The sequence below is a fragment of the Glossina fuscipes genome, unplaced genomic scaffold (genome assembly GCF_014805625.2).
Source record: "Glossina fuscipes isolate IAEA_lab_2018 unplaced genomic scaffold, Yale_Gfus_2 112, whole genome shotgun sequence".
In the NCBI taxonomy this organism is placed as follows: domain Eukaryota; kingdom Metazoa; phylum Arthropoda; class Insecta; order Diptera; family Glossinidae; genus Glossina; species Glossina fuscipes.
Window position 1 is genome coordinate 2,850,932 of NW_023998455.1, and position 18,175 is coordinate 2,869,106.

At 34.5% G+C, this 18,175-nt stretch overlaps 4 protein-coding genes across 6 annotated transcripts; 2 read left to right on the plus strand and 2 right to left on the minus strand.

Moving 5' to 3' along the window:
- Positions 1-363: 363 nt before the first annotated feature.
- Positions 364-1,650, plus strand: LOC119639542. Its single transcript, XM_038036981.1, has 2 exons — positions 364-482; positions 557-1,650. Exons 1-2 carry the CDS (start codon positions 453-455, stop codon positions 1,511-1,513), a joined length of 987 nt encoding a protein of 328 aa, XP_037892909.1. The 5' UTR covers positions 364-452; the 3' UTR covers positions 1,514-1,650.
- A 2,782-nt stretch (positions 1,651-4,432) lies between these two features.
- Positions 4,433-13,310, minus strand: LOC119639534 (myelin expression factor 2). Its single transcript, XM_038036969.1, has 7 exons — positions 13,124-13,310; positions 12,414-12,981; positions 7,024-7,168; positions 6,028-6,301; positions 5,191-5,948; positions 4,942-5,077; positions 4,433-4,840 (listed from the first exon to the last, which is right to left on the minus strand). Exons 2-7 carry the CDS (start codon positions 12,956-12,958, stop codon positions 4,785-4,787), a joined length of 1,914 nt encoding a protein of 637 aa, XP_037892897.1. The 5' UTR covers positions 12,959-12,981; positions 13,124-13,310; the 3' UTR covers positions 4,433-4,784.
- A 957-nt stretch (positions 13,311-14,267) lies between these two features.
- On the plus strand, positions 14,268-15,572 carry LOC119639544 (39S ribosomal protein L47, mitochondrial). Of its 3 annotated transcripts, none has more exons than XM_038036984.1 (4): positions 14,268-14,611; positions 14,666-15,103; positions 15,180-15,320; positions 15,390-15,572. In XM_038036984.1, the coding sequence occupies exons 1-4, from the start codon at positions 14,502-14,504 to the stop codon at positions 15,538-15,540; spliced, it is 840 nt and encodes a 279-aa protein (XP_037892912.1). In that variant the 5' UTR covers positions 14,268-14,501; the 3' UTR covers positions 15,541-15,572. The 3 variants fall into 3 exon arrangements, with proteins under 3 accessions (XP_037892912.1, XP_037892911.1, XP_037892913.1); XM_038036983.1 differs by having other exon boundaries at positions 14,270-14,611; positions 14,660-15,103; XM_038036985.1 differs by having other exon boundaries at positions 14,270-14,611; positions 14,669-15,103.
- An 8-nt stretch (positions 15,573-15,580) lies between these two features.
- LOC119639540 (myosin-11) lies at positions 15,581-17,451 on the minus strand (the record flags this gene model as incomplete). The annotated part of the gene is made up of 3 exons (XM_038036979.1): positions 16,996-17,451; positions 16,767-16,928; positions 15,581-16,693 (listed from the first exon to the last, which is right to left on the minus strand). Coding segments are annotated over exons 1-3 (1,305 nt in total), but the record flags the coding sequence as incomplete, so codon positions are not given.
- Positions 17,452-18,175: the final 724 nt, after the last annotated feature.

The window sequence follows — 18,175 nt, forward strand, 5'->3', positions numbered from 1 at the left end:
GTTATTGTTTACCATATATATTTTTACCTGCTTATATTATTACCCGCCTGTATTGTAAGATTTTTTTATTAATTAATTCCTGTAGTTAAGTGATATACGTGTAAGCAGTTCCAGCAGGCACCCACTCTCACCGCAGCCACCACGGTTTCTGATGTAAACGTATTGGTTTTTTATATTTATGTTGATATCTTTATTCTTTAATCGCCTTGACAAATTAAAAATATCTGCCTATTTTTTGGTGGTGGATATAAATAAAAATAACTAAAATTGAGCAGTGTTGTATTTATTATCGAAAATATATGTTCGTTCGAATTTCTGCTTATTATCCCTATCGATCGTTTTGTGGGGAGAGAAATTCATAACCTACGGCAACACTAACAATAGTGAGAACTGAGGTGTATGAATAGAAAATAAAAACATTTTTTCATAATTTCTAAAAAGTTACAAAAAAAATGCCTGCACTTGACGTAAACGCTATGAAGGTGAGCGTAATTATATTGAAAGACAAGAATTTACCCATTTTTATCCTTGTGAATTGTTGAAATTTTTTTTGTAGGTGGCAGATCTTAAACGAGAACTGAAGATACGCGGCCTTTCCATAAGTGGTAATAAAACTGAATTGCAAGAGCGTTTGCAAGCGGCAATTGAAGGTGATCCATTATTAGAAGATTCGGCAATTTCTGGCGAGGACTTACTAGACGAAGATGCAGTGTTATCGGATGAAAATGACTTATTGCAAAGCCCTACAGCTGTATTGCCTACATTATTACCGAAATCGTCAATAGATAGTAAGAATATTAGCGGGGCGGCGGAAGATGATTTGTTGGAGTCATCATGTCAAAATTTCAAAAAAATTGTATTAAAACGTAAAAATTCAATTACGACGAATCCAACAACAGAATCAACAGAAACAAAAGTATCAACGTTAACAACACATAAAGAAAATAGTGAGCATTCGGTAAATAAAGTTATGAAAATGAGCGAACGTAATCCCATAACAATGATTAGCGCGAATAATAAAAAGGGTAATGACAATAAAATAATTAAAAAAGTTGGAGAACTTAGTATGCAAGAGCGTTTAGAGCTGCGTGCTAAGAAATTTGGCATAAATGTATCAACAGCGGAGGACACTGGCACTTCAAAGGATGTCGAAATTCAAGGCACAAAACGAGTGACGACAATTGCTAGCAAACCGGCCGTAGTTAACGATGAGAAGCAATTAGAAATATTAAAGAAAAGGGCAGAGCGTTTCGGTTGCGTTATATCAACAAATCTTGCTAAAGTTGATGCTGAAGAAAAACTATTAAAACGTAAAGAGCGCTTTGGTGCCGAAACAATTATTGCGGACGCTAAAGCTAAGACTACAAATATTAACAATATTACGAAAGATGAATGGGCTGAAAGAGCACGCAAACGCATGGAACGTTTCAAAACAAATGCATCTACTAATAATAATGTGACTAATATCAATGTCACAACAGCTTCGACAACAGCCGCAGCTGCTAGCAATTGAAAATGCACCCGCTTTGAAAAATTATATAAATTGCTGTCCTTCTATTTTCATCCTTATAGTTATAACGGACTAATGTGTTTTAATTTGTATTCTACTTTTTTCAATTTTTTTTTTTTGATCATTTAACTAAAATAATATTATTGAAAAGATATTGTTGTGTTACGGTTACGATTATAATTTTTGGAGTGGGAGATAGATGAGAGTAGTCCAATGGCAATTTAAACAGGTACGTTTCTCTGCAGACGAGAAGTTCGAAATGGAAGTCATTTGAAATATATATGTCAATGCTTTTCATTGGTAGCTTTGCTTACGCATGTCTCAATTGAATTTCTCTCCGAGCATCTAACCCAGGAAGACGTCAATAATTGAAATTACTACTAAACCGGCTTCGGCTATGTTACATTTTAGGACTCTTATCGCAGGCGTAGAACAATCCATCCGTTTGCAAGTGTCAGGTGGCAGCTTCAAATTCTTTTGGTTATTTTAATAGCGGAGATCAGTAATAATGCTGGCCTCGTTGCAGTTTGCAAAGCAACTGTACCAAGCGAATGCGGTTTAGGCAAAAATCGGCCCCATCTGACAAATCGGCATCGCCGGGACCCCTTAGGTTGGTAAACTGGTTTGGCGATGACGTAATGTTCCGCCAAACGTATTGAAAAATAGCTTTAGCTTATTAAAACACTGCGTACGCTGAATATTCCATCTCCTTGAAAGTAAAAACGTCTCTTTTCTTTCGGATTCTTGTCAATAGGATCGGTAACATTATAAAACTATAGTTTTTTCACTTGTTTTTAACTTATGCCAATCATTTATAAAAATAACTGTAACAAGGTCATATCTGGTGTTAACTTTTTAGCGCAGAAGGAAAAAAATTGTCAAGGGGGACTCAGGTGGCGCTTGTTCTTTTTCTCAATGTATAGTGCATTGCCGACGGGCATATTGAATTAGTTTGTGAGTTTATAACACGTATTGTAGATTATATTTGCTTAATGTCTATGGCTGGATCAATTTGCCCCCCTTTGAGAAGTCTATCTACACCTTTTGTATTGAAATATGAAAGTGTTACCAAATTTTTTTTCATATTACTCGCCCTTTTTGTCGAGCTTTGATCAAAAATATACGAGAACGATGCACGAGCCAACCTCCACACCATCTTGCATCACGTTCAGAGTCTCATATTCTCATCAGATTTAACAGAAATTTAGGGTCGCTTACAAAAATTAATAACCTTCGTCATCTTAAATCTTTTACGTACCTGATATATGAGGCCGTTTATAAAAAGCTATTCATTTCCACTAAATTTTAAAAATCCTATCTTTTTTTCAAATACTTTGTTAATACAATTTTCATGCGGCATTCAAGGATCAGCCAAGTTGAAACCAAAGATTTTTCCACAATAATCGGAAAGTCATATATAAAGTGATTCTGGTCTGATCATTGAAAACATGTTTTTTTTGAAGCTTCATCTGATGAAGTGATGAACACAAAAAAAAAAACCACCAAGAGTTGGTCCGACGCTTGAATATTTGCAAACGCAATTTCGCTGAAGAATAGGGAGTATGGAGACGAAGAAAAATGTGCTTTCGCCGTTAAGAGGCAGTAGTATAAAAGTAAGGGAATTCTGTTCAAATTTTCACGATGTGATATGATAATACGATTTATTTCTAGCGAACGTAATCCGAGCGCCCATCTTGCAATCACATATCGTGGACAAGGTAGAAGTTAATGTTGACGAATACCACGCGGTCCCATATGAGTACAATTTCTTTTTGTACGCTATCTGATATTTGGCACGAAACTATATTATGTTTGCACGTTACAACCGAGCCTTGAGACCTACTGTACCGAACGATGATCTAAGCGTCAATCTTATTTTCTTATGTTCGACATATTACCCGACATTTTGATGGAAGTTAGTACACTAAAAGTGTTTGAGACAAAAGACGAGATCTATTGGCAATTGAATTCAGATCAGACCAATGTTTTGTTCACTTACCACATAAAGTATTATCTTGAAAACTTATTATATGAATAATTCCAGTGTGGTGTAGTGCATTCAAGTGTGGATCATGTCCCACTGGTGTTTTCACATTATGATTTTTATTTGAGTTAATGACTGAAGCGGCTCCGTACATCTATCTGCATAGTTTGGGGCAAATGTAGAATTCTCAATATCCGTTAACCTTCATCGTAATTTAAATATGTTACTCTTCGTTCGTACGACGGAAAAATATTTTGTTCGTTGTAAGAGGAATGAATACCGTATAGACAATTCTTTAAAATTTTTACTCGTTATAGCGAGGCAGTTATGCACCGCTACTAAGCTTGCTCGAGTGGGAGCCGTACATATTAGGGTTCGGCAACCTTTTTTGGCCACCAGTCAAAATCAATTAAAATATGCGTTTTAAAGAGACATTTGGTTTGGTGATAAATACATAAACACTTGTATGTATACGATCCATGGGTCATCGAACTAAAATTTTGTTCTTGGCTTTGTAACTATTTTCAAATTGGTTTATTCTCAAAATGTTCGTTTAATGTGTGCGCTTTATAATATATTTTTATTTATTACGCGTTATTTTCGGAACTAAACTGGGTCGCTTGACATTATAAAATGGATCAAGCGATAACTCACGAGTCATACGTTGCCGACCCCTGTCTTGATTTTCATGACAAAATTCCATTTTCGTCGTCTTAATTCGACACTTTACTTCTTCTTCTTATTCTTGTGTTATTCAGCAAATTCAACAAGCGAAACACTTACTATTATTATTTGCTCGCTAATGTCGTTATACTTCATTTGTTGTTTTATAAATTGAATTTTTTAAATTAATTCCGTTCAAATCCATTCCGATACATCATTAGTCAATTTACTTTTTTTATCGTTTATTTTAAAACGTATGTTTTTTTTTCGCTAAAACTACTACATGTGTTATGATATTTTACTCAAATGTCGGTAGATAATGCATATAATAAAAATGCTATTATATGTGTGATTTACTTATAAAGGTTGCGGCGTTCGACGATTACCTTTTGTCGTTTTCAATTTAAATATATTCTAAAACCATTTATATATATATATATATATATATATAAGGTGGTATCAATGAATGATCTCTTTTAAGATTCGTTTTTCATCTTCTTCACGTAGTACGTAAATCTCTAAATTTAATAATATAAGTTGCAATTTAACGAAATGAAAGACGAATTCTCGGAGAAATTATTGTTAAAGTGTAAAATAAAGTGAGAAAAAGAAAAAACATTAAACATTTTAGAAATAAGTGACTTTAATAGTGCGTCCATCCATGCGTGAACCGTCCATAAGGCCTACAAGAATAAAAAAAAAAAAAAAAACGAAACATTACAATAAATAATCAGACACATACACACACACACGCACACAATGTATTCAAAGCAAAAGATCATACCTATGGCTAATTCAGCATCACGTTCTTTGAAAAATCTTACTACTCCTACGTCATTGCCTCGTATTTCAGCAAATTTCACTTCACCCACATCGCGGAATTTGTCACGTAATGTTTGCCAAGTGCAGGTCAGCGGAATCTGTATTATGGAAGAGGACCGAAATTTTGAAAATTTACATGCATATATATATACATGTACATGTACATACACATATATATATATATATATATTTGGAAAAATTTTAAGCTTACATTTTTAATGATAATCGTATCGGATTTGCGTACATTGCTTCCGGTATTACCGGTGCCTGAGCACATGTCCATTGTGCTAGCGCCGACATTAAAATCTTTATTATCAATAGCTGGACCAGCATTGCCTGGACCGACACCACTCCCGCCGCCACTATTATAAGAAATAAAACCGCCTCCCCCTCCGCCGCCACTATTTCCTGGGCCCGTGTTAAAACCCGAACTTTGCCCAAAACCCGAACTGTAATTATTGCCGCCAGTGCTGTAGTTATTGGATAAGGCGGCATTGCCCGATGACATGGAATCATCGTTACCGGCCGGTAGAGAGCCTTGATTGTTACCCAAATTTAAGCCTAGATTGCTAAGTGACGACGTTAATAACGGATTGTTAAGAGCAGCTCCCAGACCTCCCACTACATTAGTTAGGGCTGCCAAATTAGATGTATTCAAGTTGCTTAAATTCAAATTTGTATTCAAAGGCATGCTGCTTTGGGATTTATTGGACGCCACAACCGGAGCCACTGGAGAAGGTTGTATTGAATTGTTATTACCAAACATGCCACCCAAACTACCGCCACCCATGTTGTTACCCATATTACCACCTCCTCCGCCTCCGCCACCTCCCATATTAGGACCACCCCCCATCATGTTGCCACCGCCGCCACCACCCATTTGCTGCGACGGTTGTTGATTACCTTGTTGCTGCTGTATAATATTCGGTAAATTACGGGCTACATCTTTTAATGGTTCACCATTAGGACCTTAAAAATGTGTATTACAAATGTATCGTTTTTAATATATAGCACATAACCTAAGATAGAAATAATCATTGAGACTTACCTAGGCCAATGCCAACACCGCCCAAACCTTCGGGTAATTTCAAACCTTCACTCTTATCGGGTATACGATCGAGACGAACGGTCATACGACGATCGAACAACATTTGACGATCCAACATAGATATTGCCTGTACGGCTTCAACTGGATGATCATATTCGACAACAGCAAAACCTCGACTATTGCCATCTTTGTCTAACGATAAATCGACACTTTGAACTTTACCGGCCAATTTGAAGACTTGCTTAAGCTTCTTAGAGTCCACTTTATAATCCAACTAAGATTAGAATTTTCACATAAAACAGATTGTATTTTAGTAAAGAAAACCCATTTCTAAGGGTAACACAACGTTGCCTATTATATATAGTCTTTTGGAATTGGTAACGACTGCAAGTGAAGAGTGGTGACAACAAAAAAAAAAAACCCTTAACAAATCCATATAAATAGTTTACAACGAACTTTACGCCGCACGTGACAAAATGTTATTAAGAGATAGCGAAGAAGCAAAAAAAAAAAAAAACGAAACCATTGACGAAAAGGATCGATCGACATCAACCACAAAATATAGTAATAGATAGGTGAAGGAACAATCACAAGAATGCACTTTGTAGAAGTACAATAAACGCTTCAATACTTCAATCTTTTAAAGAGATTAGATCAAGCGCGTTAACTTGACATTGAAATAATTATGAATACATATATATGTGTATATATATATACATATATAGATGTAGAGCTTTTTTTATCAAGCGAATGAAAAAGGGAATGAAAAAAAGATCATTTTATTTTACTTTGCAGTCACAAACCAAAAAATATTTGATGCTTTTCCTTCTTGCTTGTTCTGGCGCATCTCTCTCTCTCTCTTTCTCTATTTCTATCTCTCTTACAACTTCTTCTTCTTCTTATTAAGATGCGCCTTTTTTTTACCGCAACACAATGTTTAGATAGAAAATTAAAAGTATGGAAAGAAAGTATGAATGAAAGAAACACAATACTCACATTAGCAACAAAAACTTTATTATGCAAGGGTCCAGTAATGCCAAGACTCTCCAAAAACGAAGCAGAAAGCCCATAATAATTGTAATTCGACGATGGATTATTATAATCATTATTGCCCATCATGTTAAAATTATTACGCCCAGATCTAAAACAAAGAATTCAATAAACACAACGCCATCATCATCATTCAACAACAACAAAAACCAACAAACAAAAACATCAGCATCAATACAACAAAACAGTCAATCAATCAATCAATCAATCAATCTTGATCAACCTGCGATAGATATGATAGATATGTCGTCGAAAATTGCTGAAAAGGAAATTTTAACCAAAATTTTATGAATGCAACAACAACAATAAAGCAATCGCTCCGCACTCTACTTATTTAATTCTTATTTACTTACAATTTTTATAAAAACACTCGCTTTTTTTTTTTTCTTTTTTTTTTACCCCTTTTTTTCTTAACTCTTATATCCCGCAGTTCAAGCAGAAACATGTGCCAACAACAATAGTAGTAATATATTGTTGCAGATAATGAACGTAAGCAAAAAAAAAAAAAAATTTTACACACTGCTTCCCATACGTTAGTGTTTTTCGTTACCCCGCTAATGGTCGTCGGAACATCTGATGATTCAACATGTTGATATCTACCGAATTCCGCTAATCAAGGTTCATCGATGAAGGGATGAATACGCAAAGCCCAAAATAATCTGTGGAGATGCATCTTCCATGGAATACTTCATAATTGCTCGAAAAAAACCCCGAAGCAATGGAAATAGAATGAAATTTGTCTTGCAGGAAGTAAGGCAAAGGGCAAATGGAAATTTGCTTATTAGGTGTACAAATAAGTTCCTTTCGTTAAAATTTGACACATTATTCCAATTAACCGAAATTTGATGAATACATAGATTATATATTAATTAATAAATGAGGTAAAGTTTTTTCCCACTCAATATATTAGGGTATGCCATAAGTTTTTTCTCCCACCCCGCTACGCAGACTATTACAAAATACGTTTCGTTCGCGATAAAGTCTCTCTTCGCCGTCCAATATGAATAGCCAAAGAAAGCATTTGTGGCATGCCTCGCTTCATTGCTTTAAAAAAGGTAGTAGAGTACTGCAAAGGACACTGCAGTAGAGTTTTGCACCATTTGTGAGAATTTCCTTAAGAAATTTGAAGCTGGCAATTTTGAATTGAAAGATGAAGATCATAGCGATTGCGGACCTTGTCAAAAGCATGCTCGCTGAACATCCGCTATAAAGTGGATGCCACTAGCATTCCCATGACAACGGTACATAATCATTTAATCAAGATGGGGTATGTGAATCGGTATGAAATTTAGGTCCGATACCAATTGACGGAGAGAGATCTTATGAAAAAAATCGTTTTTTAACGGCGGCGGCCTGCCGCCGTAGACGAGACTTGCATTTTGTGTGAAAATGTGCATCAAAAATGCAGTTGATCTAAAGAAAATCGACTTTCAAGTGTTGTGAAGCCAAGACTTCATCCGAAGAAAGTTATTTTGTGCATTGTGGATGGGACTGGTATGGTCTAAGTCTACTACGAGCTGCTTCCACAAAGCGAAACTATCTATTCGATAAGTTGAAAGCCATCATATAGTCGAAAAACGGCCAAAATTGGCGAACCGACGAGATGTCGTTTTTCATCACGACGCAACGCAAGATCGTATGTTGCGTTGGCCGTAAGACAGAAACTCTTACAGTTTAAATGAGACGCTCTATCTCATCCTCCCTACTCTCATCCGACTATTACTTATTTCTCTCGTTAGAAAATGTTCCGTGTAATAAATATCACTCACCTCGATGAATAAATTGCAAGTAAGCTTTAACTACGTTGGAAAGAGAGCATAATAAGGTTTCCTGAGAGATGGAAGAAGGTAATAGAGCAGACCTGTAAATCAATCTTAAACAGCAAATATTGTACGTTTACTGATTTCGCATCAAAAAAAAAAAGGGGGAAACTTATGGCACACCTTAATATATTCAAGTTTAAATAGTTGGGTATCGTTTATGGCACTGCGATTTTCTGTGTTTTTAACTGCATTAAGCAGAAAAAGAATGCAGCCGAAGTTAAGCAAATAATTGAGTTGGCTTGGAATATAAAAAAAATTTTATAGTATTTCTTTTCTAAAAGTAAAATGGGAAGAAGCGTATAAAAGCGTTATAATAAATGCCTACTCCTAGGCATTACAAGCACATGAAAGCTTAGCAGATCTTTAGGAGCATGTAAGCATAGCAGCGAAATGTACACACGTGGATTGAGGTTCCAGTAGTGTACATAAATTATCCCAAAGAAAAATTGATCAATCACTGATCTTTGCTCCCATAATATATATTTTTCATATTGATCGAGATTTCATAATTCAATAATTTACACGTGCAACGGAAGGAATTAACCAATAGAAACACCATAAATTATTATCGAATAGATTTTTTTATTCCGCTTGAGCCTTGAATTATTTAACTACCGTTAACGGCAGTCTTCTTTTCTACTTAAAAATATCACATAATCTTTTTCTGTCACTTTCCAAAAAATAGTATCTTTTTCGGTCAATCTGCCGAAACAGGTGTTTATTTACATCGCGCAAGTGAGAAAAGATAACTCATCGAGCTAAAAATAATTGTAATTGAAAAAAAATATACTCCTACACGTCCCCTCTGTAGATGCAAACTTTGCTGCCGAGTCAGGGATTTTAGGATATGAAGATCCGAAAAATTGAACCAATAAAAAGGCCAGAATTGCGAGCTGCAAGCTGAACACATGAAAACAAGACAGACAGACAGACTTATGTCGATATAAAAAGTGATTCTGAATCGGTCGGCATAATAAAAAGTAGATGTATTCTAAGGGTTTGCATACATTCGCACCGATTTAATATACCCTTGTATTCGACTGAGTCACGAAAAGCAAAAATATCTCGACTAGCAAATCAGTGGTCGTCGGTTCGAGTCTCAAGCGCGGTAGAGTTTTTAATAAACCTGGATGGCCTTAGATTTTTATTTTAAAATTTATTTCTCTTGCGAAATTAATAATAATAATAATAATGTACCTGGTACTACAAGTGGTGTAAGGTATAGAAAAAAATGTTATATATTTGAAGCACTTCCTTCCCTTTTTTACTTATGAAATCATAAAAATGCTTTGTGACCTTGTATATACATGTGCAATGGTCAATTAGTGCTAATAATCAATCACTGATTGAAACCGTTCAAGTAAAGCCTAAAATCCGTTTCCAATTTTCGAAATTATTACCTGAAATAATTACAAGTCTTACTGAGCCCAGCTGGCAACACCAACTTACTTAGAATGTAACATAAATAAATCCAAGTAAGTAGATAACTAATCTCATCTCACATTAGACTAATTGAAAAGTTCATAGAACGATGCCAACTCTGATACAAAGCCGATGCAAAAGAATTATAAAATTTACTATACATTAAAGTCTCGTTGCTATATGTCAGAACAATCGTGAATTTTCACGGCGAACTTCGAGTTGAAAGCTTGAACACAGACCCCAATGATTTTACGATAGCAATGGGGCAAAAGAGATACATACAACCAGTGCATTGAGAAAGTGCTCCTGCGAAGGCAATGAAGAATAAGCAAGCGCAAAGGATAGGCCGACCGCCGATTTCAATACGTGCAACCGTCCATATACTAAGCCAATGAGATTAATTCGATGCAGGATACAAGTAAAAAGATGATGTGCAAGTGTAATTAGGGTCTTTAACTACTTGGAATAGGGGAGGGGTGAATAGATATTTTCAAAAATTAATTTACTTCGAGCAAAACCTTCTATATATTATAAAAAAAAAAAAAAAGTATCACTGTCAAGCGAGCATTTACAATATCAAATAGGCTGATTGAGCTCCTTGAGCAGGGAGAAGATCGACCAGAAAGATTACGGCTGATAATGAAAAGATATTTTATTGCTTAATTACCATTGATCCTCCGTAAAGCAATCGTTTAAAAATACCCCTCGGATGACTTAAAGGAAGATAAATCAGGAAGAGGAATAAGAAAAAAAAAAAAAAACAATCTCTAGGCTCAGATAGAGGGCGGTCTTCTCATAAGGAAAAATTTCAAAGAACCCCAAGCAATAACAATTTCTTAGCGACAATAGATGAAGACTTTCGACGATCTTCTCCAAAATCGACTCGGAAAACGAATACAGGATCAAGAAGCTAGAAGCCCAGCATAAAAAGCTTAAAAAGGCATGTATATGCAGAAAATAAAATAAATAAATGAATTTACTTCTCGCAAAAAAACCTACATTTACTTTCTTCGTACGCGAACTTTTCAATTAGCCTTGCACTACGTTGACAGCTGAAACCCCTTGCTGTCCTTATAAATTATAAATACATTATTAAGTTAATGACAATATTATATCATATTAAACGCTACATAATATAAGCTAAATAAATGAAGAAATTTTTAAAATATCGCTAGTAAGTTACTTATCATACTTAAATGATTTTATTCTTACAAATAACTAAAATTTTGAGAAAACATCTTTCCTCGGTGGAAAAATCGAGACTTAATCCACAATTTTCTTCTTTTTTTTTTTTGCTGAAACTACTTCTCAACACTATGGAGATAACACTTCGAGTCTTCCTCTTTCATTTCCAGCCTGAAGCTAAGGGCTCTTTAAATCCATTACTTATGGATGAATGGCAGCTTTCACATATGTAACGGAACACATTTGTATAACGAAAGCGATGGAAGCCTTTTTCAATTCTTCCTATAGCGTAGGAAAGCTTTGCGAATACAAACTTGAAGATTGGCATGAATAGTTCCTTACATATAATAATCACAGATGATTGTCGCAAAATTCGAATTTGGAAAGCAATGTAACTGCTGGCCCCGCAATCGACAAAATGACACGCCCACAGCTAGCCCAACATATTGATTCTGACTGAAGCACATGCAAGACTACGCTTAAAACAAATACAACTATACTATTTTATTAATTTATCTAATGCATTGAATCCTTAGGAGAATCATCAACATTTTGCATGAAGAAAATCACTTAACGACTTCAATACTAAGAGCACATATATGCAAAGCGTACACACCTTACAATATAAGCTAAGTCAAATCGAAATTCTCTTACACGGAGACCACTTTAAGAATCCTTAATTGATTATAAAAAAAAAAAAGAATGCTCCTTAAGTAGACATATTTTCTCCTATCAAAATATGCAACTGGAAAGCCCAGGTGTTTTCGTTGACTACATATGAAAAGAAGCAATACCATCGCTCTTCTTTCTTTCCTTGACCAATTTCATAATAGGAATCACGCATAGAGATAAAGATTAACCTTCTTTTAAAAAATATGTACTTCTTTTATAGAACAGAATACTCACAATCTATCATCATCACGACGCGAAAATCCGCGATCACCGCGATCGCCAGAAATGCTGCCGCCACCGCCGCCCATGCTACCGCGGCCACCGCCGCCGCCGCCGCCGCCACCTCCACCACCACCACCGTCACGTATAATGCGGCCATATTGATCGCGTTGTTCGCCATGATCTTCCTTGACCACTAACTCGCGGCCATTAATTTCGTAGCGATTCATTTTCTCCAAAGCCTTTTCAACATTGTCAGGATCTTTGAATTCTACAATTCCACAACCACGTGCTTTCCCATTCTCGTCATGAAACAATTCAACATATTCTACTGAGCCGACAATACGCCGAAAGACATCTTTCAAATCTTGCCAACGATAATCATAGGGTATGTTAGATATGTAAACGCGACAGTTGCGTCGTTCACGGCTGCGATCACGATTGCCACTGCCACCGCCGCTATTGCTGCTTGGAGGATCAGCATCGGAAAATCGAGAGCCACGAGTACCTCGTCCACGGCGATCGCGTTCTTTTTCACGATTCTCCGAATTATTATCCATTTTAAGTTTCTCACTTGTAATTGCTGTTAAAAAATATTAAAAATGATATTGTATGAACAATATAGGACGCCGTTATTTTAATTCGTACTGGGTAAATGGGGAAAAAATTAAAATGGCGTTTTTCTTATACATAAATTTCATTTTCTTTATTCAATTTTTACTTACAGTAAATATTTAATAGTATAGTATATTTTTCTTGTCCGAGTTTTCGACTTTTTAATACCAAGAGTAATTATATATAGTTATTAATAGTTAAAACTGCTAAATTTTTTCCTGCGGATGCAATATATAAAGACACACCAAACCAAACCAAATCAATAAGTTAATAGCGGACAAAGAGAAGCGGCGCATTAAAAATGGCGAAAATTGTTTGCAAACGAGAACTAGGTAGCATTTGTTTCGAAATTCGAAGCACATTTACTTGTGATCTCATTCCATAAAGCGAATTTAGTAAATATTATTTCTAATTTCGTTTCTATATAATACTTACATTCCTTTCGTTTCGATTCGATTCGTTTCTCATAAAATTGAACTGCAAATAAAGTGCAACATGAATTAAACTTATTAAGTATTTCAAATTATAAGAAAAATTATTATATTTTTTCGATAAGCGTTTTTTACATACAGAACACATAAAAAATGCCGGGTCCAATCTTGTAATAGCCGCAGACTTTATCTAGGCATATATGAAAAAAATTCTCTATCAAAAAAAAAAGAGGTGAAACAAATGGAATTTGTTGTTTGTAAAACGGACGGAATGATGAACGATAATATCCCATCAACATAAAAAACGGTTAAGGACAGTTTAATAATATTTTTCTTTTTCTTAGTCAAGCTTTCAACTTTCCAATATCTAAAGAATTTATAGTGAAACTTGTTTAATTTTTTTCTGCGAATATATACCATAGACACTAATCAATAATTAGAAGAGTAAAGGATTGAAATGCTTGCTTTTAACTGATAAAAATGAACGTAATACTCTACGCTAATTACAGAGCGAAATCTATGCTAATTTGCAAAGCCGTCGGCAAAAGTTCCCAATTTGTTCCTCTTTTACAGCATTCAAAAAATACTTCTTTTGCTTTGCTGTCTTGGCAGTACTGTTTGAGGTGTTTTTTCGTATTGTATTTGTACAAATTTTGTGAAAAAATTTAAGAATTGAAGCATCTCATAAAATTTATAAAATTATTTTTTTTCATTATTGTATTGAAATAAAAAGGCGAAACTATGTCTACATTAGATTTGTGCGAAGAGTATTTCGAAACGCGGGATGCTAACGAAGTCTTCGGTGTAGCAAATAACGCCAAATAAAAAGAATTAAAAAAGGCTTAATATAAAATATCTTTGCTCGTTCATCCAGATCGTGTACCAGAAGAAGAAAAATAGACAAAGACAAGAGAGAATTGTATGATGAACAAGGAATTATCGATACGATTCAAATACTGCTACATACAGTATACGCAGTTATAAATAGAAGACGCAACTCTGGCAATCAGCTGGTTTTGCATGTTTCTTGTAAGAAAATAATTTCATATCTTTAAAAATGCTCGCCCGTAAATTAATAATAAATCAAAGTATTCAGTCCTTGTGTCGAAATATGCTTAAGTTAAATATTCAGCAACAAACTAATAGAACCGCAGCTTTTCTATTAAGGTATAATTTTTGTTACTAAATTAAAAAAAATGAAAAATTTTATATTAGCAATAGCAGCTCTCGACGACCGAAACGCTTGTGCTCTACTATTGTGCCGGCTTTAGGAAATCGTTATTTTTCGACTCCAAGTGCCACAAAAAGTTTGATGGAATTTTTCGATGATTCGAAGAATTGGATTGAGAACGAGGTAAAGGTGGGACGAGCTTGGAAATTAGATGAATTGCGCATTAAATCCAATAAAGAATTACATCAATTATGGTATATCTTACTAAAAGAACGTAATATGTTATTAACAATGGAGCATGAATGTAACGACCAAATGGAATTATTTCCCAGTCCTGAACGTTTAGACAAAGTAAAAATTTCCATGAATAATTTAGAAACGGTTGTGAGAGAACGTAATAAAGCCTATCACTTGCTAGAGACAGGCGAAACGGGCGAGAGGCCTCAACGTTTAATATCCAATTGCTTGGGTTTGAGACGTATATACAGGTAAGCCTTCAATGAAAAAGTCGAAATTCAACCAAAAATTTTTCTGTTAATCGCTTAATTAACTTTTTACATTTAGATCTAGTGAGCATGTTTTGCCTCCTTACATGAATGTTAAATGGATTAAATCCCGTTCTATTGGCTATGGGGGTAGAGCTGTACGCAAATTTCTTTTACTTTATCGTGAAAAATTATATAATGAAAAACGCAAAGCCAAAAAGTAAGCTGAAAAATGATAAAACAATTTAACCTCAAAATAATAAAAAACAATTCTCCTTTATCTTAATAGCCGAGCTCGCAATGAAGTAATGATGTTACTGAGGCGCAACCCGAATATAGATCGTAACATATTACATAGCAAATATCCTAATGTAAATATAGACAAAATGGTCTCCGATGATAAAACTAGAGGGCACTATTTGCCAAAAATTGAAGGCTAATTTGAATTGAAATAAAAGCAAACGTTTATTTATCATCATCGTTATCATCCGACAAGTCGAAAATAATTTTTTTTCCTTGAAAAGCAGTAATAGTGGGTTTCATTTTTTGTTTAGCTATCCAGGAAGGATGCAAATCAACATTATTGGAGCTCTGCTCATTTTCTTCATTCGGAAAGCTTATATTTGCAGATTCGCCATCACTATTGTTACCAAATGTTGTTGTTCGCTTGCCTTGAAAACTATTAATAATTGGTTTTACTTTTTTCTTCGCCGCCCAAGAAGGATGTAGAGATTCTAACTCTATAGTACTTTGTGGGTCCTTCTTCTGGCATTTCTTTGTAAATGCTGTAGACTTTCGACGGCTTTCTTCCTTCTTAGGCAACTGTAATTTGTTCCTCGTGTGTTTATTCAGTTTGACGAATTGAAAGTCCTCATCCTCTTTGCCAGAGTCGGTCTTTTCCAAACTAACATTTCTTACTACAACGGCAGTGGATAAATAGTTTTCCCCGCCATTGGTAATGAAAAATGGGTCGATTATATACGTGGTTTCCGTATAGGAATCCTGCGCTTTCTCGAAAGAACTCAGTAAATCCTTTTTTTTTCCATTGGTATCTGTACGTTTCAAACTGCTTCCTCCTTTAGTTATAAGTTTCCTAGAGACAAGCTCTTTGCTTGTTTCTTCTAGAGGACTCTTGAGCTTTTTCGACGGTCGCTCGGCTTGACTTACAACTTGCTTCTCGTTGTCAGGATCTACAAACTCCACCTTCCATTCTCCAAAAGTAGATATGTCAGATCCGCTATTAGCATTTTCCGTTTCTATATTTCGAGTGTTCTCTTCAAGCCATTCTTTACGTTTACGTTCTGTAGCCTTTTGTTCTTTTAGTTGTTGTCTTTTGCGTTTTTTCTCTGCAATAGTTTCCAATTTTTGTTTTTTCTTACTTGATTGCATTAATTCCTTACGCCATGCATGGGCTTCATCTGGCAGTAATTGCAAATCATTTTTAAATTTCTTTATTAACATTTGCATAACTTTATTTAAACTCAACAGGGCTACGGCTAGCTCAGTAGGGCTCACTAAACCATTTGTTAGAACTGTCGGTGGTGATTTCTCCAATGTTAGGACATTTTTCATAATATCAATACGGCTAAGTTTCTGGAATTGTTTCGGTTGTTTCAATTATATGAATTGTGCTCTTTTTTTTTTTTTTTTGCAGAATAATTATTACCTTTACATGTTCCAAGGTCTCTGTAAACTTAAGCAATCTTCGTCGATTTTTCTCATCTTTCCCTCGTTTTTCCAATACGTTTTTCAGTTTGCGTATTTTATTAACAACTTTATTAATAGTCTGTGTGCGCACCCGCTGTATATCCGTTTTATTTGATATAACCTAATCAATGAGAAATTGTAAGTATTAAAAAAATAATAAAAGAAAAATATTTTAATAAAAAACTTACCAAATTATTAAATTTTAATTTATTTAACATTTTAACGAAATCCTTTCAAGTGAAAAGTAATGTTTTTTAAGGGTTGTCGTCGTCACGCAATTTTTACTTAATAAAATTTTGCAAATGAATTCATATATCTTATGAATTTTTTCATATTAGCTTAGAAAACATTCTGAGCGATTTCTCTCTCAGGGCGAAGCGGAGAAAATGTAACATATCGATTCCGTATTCAGTCAATGAAGGCGATTTATTTCATTTATTGGGTTGACTCTTTTAACTGTTCTAAAATACTGTACTTTAACAATCTCGAATGAGTGACCATGAGTATATGGGTTAGTTGCTAATATTATTTTATCTGAGAAAAGAATTTTAAGAAAATGCTTCTTTACTTCATGCTGAAAATTTTAAATGTTTTTTTACTGCTAAACTTTTTCGAGACCCTCAGAGGGAGGCGTCATTTTCGTTTTCGGGTTGGTCACTACCCAGTGGTAAGTAATGGAGAGTCGCGCTACCATATTGTTTTACAGGAAAATGTAAGCAAAAACATATGCTTTTAGAATCAAAAATAAAGAATTCAACATAATAAATAATACATAATAAATTTATAAAAAAATAACAATTTTGTTAATCTTCGTAATCTGCTTATAGTTTATAACACAATCAAAACTCTTTTTGAACATTAAAAAGTCTTTTTGAAATTACTATTTATGAATCTCTAATAGAACAATTTCAACTTTCAAACAAATGGTTTTTATTGTGTGTTTTTCATTTCTTATAAAATAATGCATGCTATAAACCAAAATTGCAAATCATATAATATTAAAAAAATGTACATTAGTCTAAGGTAAACACATTACACACAAACAATTAGATAAATAGCCTTAATATTGAGAATAAACAACTATCATTTTTTTTATGCTTTCTCTTTTCCTTGTTTTCTTTGCATGTTACATGAGAAACCATATGATTTGTCAATTTTCATAAAATTTTGTAAAAAATCGGCAAAGTTGGAGTCCCAAATCGAAAATAAGAAAAACGCCTTATATTGTTAGCCTCCTTTCAGTTTAATAGAAGAATTTGATTCTATTCCGAACCGGGCTTACGTTTACAAAAGAAAAAAAAAAAGCGCATTAATGAAATGCTACGCCCACAATTAACGTAAAACTTTACAATTTATTGATTGGTCTAA